Source organism: Panthera pardus, unplaced genomic scaffold (assembly GCF_024362965.1).
Source record: "Panthera pardus isolate Hobbes unplaced genomic scaffold, ASM2436296v1 HiC_scaffold_8, whole genome shotgun sequence".
In the NCBI taxonomy this organism is placed as follows: Eukaryota; Metazoa; Chordata; class Mammalia; order Carnivora; family Felidae; genus Panthera; species Panthera pardus.
This window is the reverse complement of record NW_026527013.1, coordinates 7,285,310-7,293,562: the sequence shown is the minus strand read 5'-3', so window position 1 is coordinate 7,293,562 and position 8,253 is coordinate 7,285,310. Positions and strand designations below refer to the sequence as shown.

Below are 8,253 nucleotides of genomic sequence, written 5' to 3'. Positions count from 1 at the left end.
TCCTTAGAGATCGGGACAACATGGACCAATTGGCTAATTATAAGCTTTGTGTATTGAGCCTCCAAAGTCATACAGTTGTAAATAATTGGCAGGTGCCTCCAGCTGTTTAATTTGACAGTTCTAATACAGTGGCTCCATACCTGTGTCTCCTCCCCTTGTGGGCATCTGCATAAGAAGGTCCCAGCCAAGTCTGTCTTCCTGCCTGTCCTGAGGAGGGACTGTGAACCTTCATCATACACCCGACAGGAGACCTGTACTCCTCCATCATGCTCCAGCAGAGATGCATTCCCGCCCAGTAAGTGCTGAAGGGGACAGTGATTGGAGGAGGGACCATCAGGAACATTTTTTCCTCAACAACACAAACATGATGATGCTTGGGATAGACAGATGGGAGGGCATCAGTATATAAACCTTCAGATGAGAGCCCTGTGAAATTTATTTTCTGGGTTCTGGTGGAGGTGTGAGAATTCTCATTAAGAGTTCTTCTGGGGCACCTGGGTGCGTCTGTCGGTTAAGCGTCCGACTTCAGCTCAGGTCATCATCTTGCAGTTCTTGGTTCAAGCCCCAAGTCGGGCTCCGCGCTGACCGCTCCGAGCCTGGACCCTGCTTCAGATTCTGTGTCTCCCTCTGTCTCTGCCCCTCCCCCACTTGCACTCTGTCTCTCTCTTTCAAAAATAAATAAACATTTAAAAAAATTAAAAAACAGTTCTGTTTCCACTCTCACTGGTTCTGGCTCTTGTTGACATCTGCCCCACCATATGGCCGCAGATGGATCTCTCTAGCCTTTTCCTAAGCTACTCCAAAATGATCATGAAGGAGATTATGATGATTACAAGGAGGAGGATGACATTAACCATTAACCACAACATAGTGTGCTTTTACTGAGGGCTTCCTAAGTGCCGGGCTCTGAGATATGTATTTTATGTATCTTGTTTGATTTCACCTGCATAAGTTGTCCCAAATGATAAATGCACACATTATTATTATTTTATATAAGGAGAAAGGAGAACAGAATTTTATCTAACTTGTACCAGGTCATAAGTCAGAAAGGGTTGATGCCATGTTTGAATCTGAACATCAGACCAGTATTCCCCCCCCGACAACCCAAAATGGTCATTTCACTTCCTTGTCAGTCCTGGCAGAGACTTCTTGCTCTTCCCTTTAGGGGTTTCTGGTAGACCACAGTTGGAGAGCAGTCAACTTCCTGCATCAACTATGGGAAGAATGGCTGAGATCACAGGCAATGATCTTAGAGAGTTGGCACACAGTTCTTCAGGGGAGATCTTTCTCTCTCTCTCTCTCTCTCTCTCTCTCTCTCTCTGTCTGCCCCTGTTCCTGGATTTTCCTTCAACTGTCCACTTCCTCTACCATTCTTATAATAAGCCTACTCAATCACGAAAGGAGGCAAAGTCAGAGTCTTGGGTCTATTTCTACTTAGGAAACTGAAAACAGGTAAAAAAATATGTCTCAGATGTACCTATAGTTAAAATCTCTGTACCGCTGTTGAAAACTTTCATAAATTATAGAGACAAGGAAGTTCATGGGACTCAGAGAATAACAATTTAATTTTGAATCCTGTCTGCTCCACTTATTATTAGTGTGTTATAGGTCAGGTTCTTGGTATCTCTGAGACTTAGAATTGTTGTCTAAGTTGATCCCTAATTGGTACAACTCAACTGAAAAAGGATTAAACAAACAAAGGATGCCCTCTATGCAATAAGTATGTGATGAGTGCATAAAGTAAGGGCAAATTAAATTTTAGAATTTTTATTACTAATAATGATAAGGTTAACTATCATGTCATTGGACTTAAATATCTGATGACCTGAGGTTATGATTTCCCTACAGTTCTAACAGTACATTTTACTTTTGTTTACACAAGTATATCTTTCAGATATGGAGAGAAACAACCAAGTCTCATTTATTTCTGAATCCCCGGAGTCTATACCTTTTTGGCACAGGGGAGCCATCAAAAATTTAAAAATCTCTGTTAAATGTAGGGTAAACCTTTCCACTGTTCACAGAAACAAAGAAGAAACTATCTTCATAGTCGTCAATGTTGGATGATTATACATACTTAACTGTGTTTTTCAAAATTTGAAGTCCACCAAAGCCAAGGATAGAAATTACATATTAAATGACTTTTAGAAGACAACCAACATCAAATCATTGCTTACCTCCATGAAGGAGAGAAGAAAGAAAATCAAAAAATGATAAAACTCATGAATATAACTAACAAAATATTTTCTGATTATGAATATTGAACTTTAATACAGAATCCAAATCACACAGTCCTGCCTTTCATGAGGTGTTTATGAATATTCTAAATGAAGAGAATATCTAGCATTGCATTTGAGTAAAGAAAGATATATTTAACTGCATCTCCATTTCTTTAAATTAGAGTGATTTTTGTCTTATTCTGTGGTTTCTCTTAAAGAAGTAGGCTTGTTTACTGTGATCTTGGTTTATTACCTCTTATGTTCTTGCTCCTCTGACACTCTTCAGTTGAATTTCTCTAAAGTAAATGTATATATAGAGAGGTGAATAATGTGAAACCAATGAGGAAAGAGTTCTAAGAAATGGGATGTGTCATTGAAAAATATTTCTAAAGGCACTAGGGTGCATGTCTACAAGTATAAATATTTTACTTGTGAATTGCTTGAATATACAACATGGACACAGTGCTGGATGCCCATTTACTTGTTTCCTTTCTCCAACCCTCTTTTTGTTTTCTAAAGGTGTCAAAGCTACATAGAACAAAATCTAACAAGTGTCTCAGAATTCTTCCTCACGGGACTCTCAGATAATCCAGGACTGCAGCCCCTCCTCTTTGGGCTCTTCCTGTCCATGTACCTGGTCAGTGTGCTTGGAAACCTGCTCATCATCCTGGTTGTCAGTTCTGACTCTCACCTCCACACCCCCATGTACTTCTTCCTCTCCAACCTGTCCTTGGCTGACATCGGATTCATCTCCACCACTGTCCCTAAGATGATTGTGGACATCCAAACTCAGAGCAGAGTCATCTCCTATGTGGGCTGCCTGACTCAGATGTCTTTTTTGATCCTTTTTGGATGTATGGATGGTATGTTTCTGACTGCAATGGCATATGACCGATTTGTGGCCATCTGTCATCCTCTACACTACTCAGTCATCATGAACCCACATCTCTGTGGCTTCTTAGTTTTGGTGTCCTTTTGTGTTAGCCTTTTGGACTCCCAGTTGCACAATTTAATCGTGTTGCAACTTACCTGTTTCAAGGATGTGGAAATTTCTCATTTCTTCTGTGACCCTTCTCAACTCCTCAACCTTGCCTGCTCTGACACTTTCACCAATAACATAGTCATGTATTTTGTTGGTGTCATCTCTGGCTTTGTCCCTATCTCAGGGATCTTTTTCTCTTACTATAAAATTGTTTCTTCCATTCTGAGAATCCCATCAACAGGTGGGAAGTACAAAGCCTTCGCCACCTGTGGCTCTCACCTGTCAGTTGTTTGCTTATTTTATGGAACGGCTATTGGAGTATACCTTGGATCAGCACTGTTGCCTTCTCCCAGGAAGGATATGGTGGCCTCAGTTGTGTACACCGTAGTCACCCCCATGATGAACCCCTTCATTTACAGCTTGAGGAACAGGGACATCAAGAGTGCCCTATGGAGGTCACTCAGAAGAATAGGTTAATCTCCGTATGTGTGCATTCCTTTTTGAAGTGTGTGTTGAAAAAATCAGCCAAACCAAACATGTAGATCAGCAAATACTGCTTTCTGGGTCCCATTATTTTTTCAGTCTCATGGTTTTCATTCCTCTTCATGTTTCATACATGAATACTATTTTTTAAAATTTGTTTTTAATTGGATTGGAGGAGTATTCTGGGACGCTTTGTACATCATAATGAATGCATGAGAAGTTCTCGTCAATGACCCTGCTATCCAGGGTGCATTCTTCCTTTTATGTACCTAAAATTTATATCCTTTCCCATGGTTTCTGTTTATTTTCCATACAAATTTTGCATCTGTCAAAGCTATTTATCCGGGTAATGTCTAAATATGCCATTACTGGTCCTCAATCTTGGATTTTTTTTTAAGTTTATTTATTTTGACAGAGAGAGATAACACGAGCACACAAGTGGAGGAGGAACAGACAGGGGGAGATAGAATCCCAAGCAGCCTCTGCACTGTCAGTGCGGAGCCCAATGTGGGGTCAAACTCATGAATGGTGAGATCATGACCTGAGCTGAAGGTGGACACTTAACCGACTGAGCCCCGCAGGCACCCCCCAATCATGGATTTTATAGAATACGCTGAGAAGTTTTATAACTAATGATGACTGAGTCTCATCACCAGAGATTCTGATTTAGTTGGACAGGTGTGTGTCTAGGTATGAGGATGTTTTAAAAAGCACCCAAGATGGTTTAGTTGTGAGTTGCTAAAGAGATCAAGCTCAAAAGGCTAAATTATAAAAAACGTACTGTAGCTCGAAGCAAGGGGTTTCTTCAAATATATTGTCCTTCAACACTATAAGCTTTTCCTTTGTGCTGGTTGTTAACTCTTTCTGCTCCAAACTCATCCTTGTATACTTGTAATGCTAGAGTGGGTCTCTTGAAATTCCTGCTTTGTTTTCCATATATATATATATATTTTTTTTTTCTTTCTCCAAAATTTTACTTAAATTCCAGTTAGTTAGTGTATAGTGCAATATTAGTTTCAGGTGTAGAATTTGGTGATTCATCACAACAAGTGCCCTCCTTAGTACCCATCATCCATCTAGCCCATCCCCCCACCCACCTCCCCTCCGGCAACCCTCAGTCTGTTCTCTACAGTTAAGAGTTGTTGCATAATTTGGGGGCACCTGGGTGACTCGGTTGAGTGTCCAACTTCGGCTCAGGTCATGATCTCACAGTTCATGAGTTCAAGCCCTGCATTGGGCTCTATGCTGACAGCTCAGTCTGGAGACTGCTTTGGATTCTGTGTATCCCTCTCTCTCTCCCCCTCTCCCCACTCATGCTCTGTCTCTATCTCTCTCAAAAATAAACAAACATTAAAAAAATGAAAAATGCGTTGTTACATATTTTTAATAATGGTCAGCAAATTATATTACACTCTAAAATTAAGTAAAGTTCACTCCTACCTCTAAAAACCCTAAGCCCTTGGTATTTATTGGCTTCCATCTGTCACCACATTTTCCCATCTTTTGCTTTGTCCTGAAGTAGCTATTTACTCAACTACCTACATTTAATTCTCTTTATTAAAATAATCCATTTTGATTTTTTTTTCTTGACCGAACCCTGAATGTTAAATTATAACATGAGGAGAAAGGTGTGTAATAAGTTGTGTGCAGTTGGAATATTGCATAATGAGCTCATAAAATAAAGGTGGTTTTAAATATAGATTTAGGAATGTACAACTGAGATCTAAGTCCTGGAATCCTATTTCCAGTAGATGAGTGGCTCTAGTGGTGTCTGAGGATTATAAAGTCACAAATTTCATCATAAATAAATTGTACTTTGTCCTCCTTTTTAAAACATCCTCAGCAGCAAAGGTTTATGTTGTCAGCAAAGGTGAGCTCTTTTCTTTGTCTGGTAACAAACAGCCTGTTTAGGACTTCACTTTGTTGCCTTCCCGTCTTGTCTTCTGTCATTGATAAATCAGTCTTTGGGCTCCATTTGGTATCCATCTTTCCTTAGAAATGTCATACGTAGTTTATTGGTAGTAATCTTGGTTCTCTGAAAACCTGTCCAAAAGTTCCTTTAATTTACCCTGTCTTTTACCTCTATGGTAAATCATCTACCAACTACATGGATAAGGAACTTGATATTGGAGAAAGGCATGAAATTGATAGATGATGAAGCCAAAACAGTTAGCGGGAAGTTACCATCCAAGACAAATTACCGCATTTCTATATTTGCCTATCCATTTATGCAGACCTAAGTGATGGCCAAAGAACCTTGGTAAGGGGGAAAGTGATGCTGCTTTTTTTGTCACATGGTAGACTCTACCCAGTGGCAGCACTTTGGTTTTGTTTTTAGGTTTAGATTTAGAAGAGTGCTGAGCATGGGAAAAGACTGGAAGTTTCATACAGCCATATAAATGTGGACTGACAACAGTTGATTAGAATAGGAAACACAGAAGGAGACTGGGTGGTTCAGTCAGCTGAGTGTCTGACTTCGGCTCAGGTCAAGATCTTGTTCATGGGTTTGAGCCCTGCATCAGGCTCTGTGCTGACAGCCTGGAGCCTGGGGCCTGCTTTGGATTCTGTATCTCCCTCTCTCTCTGCCCCTCTCCCTCCCACGCTCACACTCTGGATCTCTCTCAAAAATAAATAAACATCAAAAAGAAAAACACCCCAAAACCCAAAAAAGAATAGGAAACACAGATAATAGAAAAAAATGTGGGATAGGAAAATACTCCATGGCCTGGTATTGGCTCAAAAATTTGCAAATTAGTAAGTCAAAGTTCTTTTCTGAGCCCCAGAATCCTCAGCAGCAAATTAAGTGCAACAGTGTTTATCCTCTGAGGCCATGCAATAATTATACATAATTTTGCCATGGACCAGTCAGATGGTATATGGTAATTCTTATTATAACATTAAGGAAGTTAATTTAAATAAACATTCCAGTAATTTATAAGTAACTTGATGCTACAAACAGTGTGACTTTGAGTATGATACATAACATATTTCTATTTAATTTCTTATCTGTAGAGTTATGATAATAAGAGCATCTAAATGAGAGGCTGATTGAGAAGATATCATCAAATGTAATGATAGAACACAATTTAGGATATAGTAAGGGATCGATAGGGCAGATTGTTGTAGTATATTGACAGGCCAGTGTATAGTTCCAACATACAGGCTTTGTAGGCCAAAATTTGACTTGTAACATCAGCTCTGGCTTCACCATCAGCTAACTCATTAGCTGAGTGCACTGGGATATATTTTTATAACTTTGATGGCCTCTGATCCTTCATTTTAAGTAATATTTAGCTGGAAGCACTCTAGGATTAAAAAGACTCTAGGATTAAAAAGGGGGGGGGGCACCTGGGTGGCTCAGTCGGTTAAGTGTCCGACTTCGGCTCAGGTCATGATCTCGCAGTCTATGAGTTCAAGCCCCACGTCGGGCTCTGTGCTGACAGCTCAGAGCCTGGAGCTTGCTTCGCATTCTGTGTCTCCCTTTCTCTCTGTTCCTCCCCAACTCATACATTTCTCTCTCTCTCTCAAAAATAAATAAACATTAACAAAATAATTTAAAGAAAAGTAAAAATAAAAAGACAATATGCTCATGGTAAGAACTCAATAAATATAGATATCATTATCATCATTATATCCTAAGGTTGATAGATTTCTTTTCTCAAGTCTATTGAGATATAATTGACATACAACATTGTGTAAGTTTAAAATGTACAGTGTATTGATTTGATACACTGATATATTGCAAAGTGATTTACGACCACAGAGTTAGTTAACAATTCCATATATCACATAAGTACCATTTCTTTTTTGTGGTGAGAACATTTAAGATCTACTCTCTCAGCAACTTTCAAGTATATGATATAGTACAGTCATCATGCTGTACATTAGATCCTCAGAATTTATTTATCTGATAGCTGAAAGTTTGTGCCCTTTGACCAACATATCCCTATTTTCCCTACCCTCTATCCCCTGGTAACCAGTTGTTTCCTTTTTGTTTGTTTGAGTTTGGTTGTTTTAGATTCCACATATAAGAGAGAGTATGCAGTGTTTGTCTTTCTCTGACTTATTTCACTTAGCATCATGTCCTCAAGGTCCATCTATGTTGCAAATGGCAGAATTTGCTTGTTTCTTTCTTTTTAAAAAATGTTTATTTATTTATTTTTGAGAGAGAAAGAGAGAGAGAGCAAGTGAGCAGGGAAGGGGCAGAGAAAGAGGAAGAGAGAGAGAGAATCCCAAGCAGGCTCCATGCTGTCATTGCAGAGCCCAACACAGGGCTTGAACACTCGAACCATGAGATCGTGACCTGAGCCAAGATCAGGAGTTGGATACTTAACCCACTGGGCCGCCCAGGCACCCCAAATTTACTTCTTTCTTTTTGCTGACTAATATTCTCTTTTGTGTGTATGGATACATATTGCATCTTCTTTATCTGTTTGTCTGTTGAAGGACATTTAGATTATTTTTGTATTTTGGCTAATGTGAATAATGCTGCAATGAACATGGGAGCACAGATATCTCTTCGAGATCCTGTTTTAATTTCTTTTGAAAATATACCTGGAAGTGGGGTTG

At 39.4% G+C, this 8,253-nt stretch overlaps 1 protein-coding gene across 1 annotated transcript; it reads left to right on the top strand.

Annotated features, from left to right (window-relative positions):
• Positions 1-2,688: 2,688 nt before the first annotated feature.
• On the top strand, positions 2,689-3,678 carry LOC109253939 (putative gustatory receptor clone PTE01). Its single transcript, XM_053896667.1, is given in 1 exon segment — positions 2,689-3,678. A coding segment is annotated over 1 exon segment (990 nt).
• Positions 3,679-8,253: the final 4,575 nt, after the last annotated feature.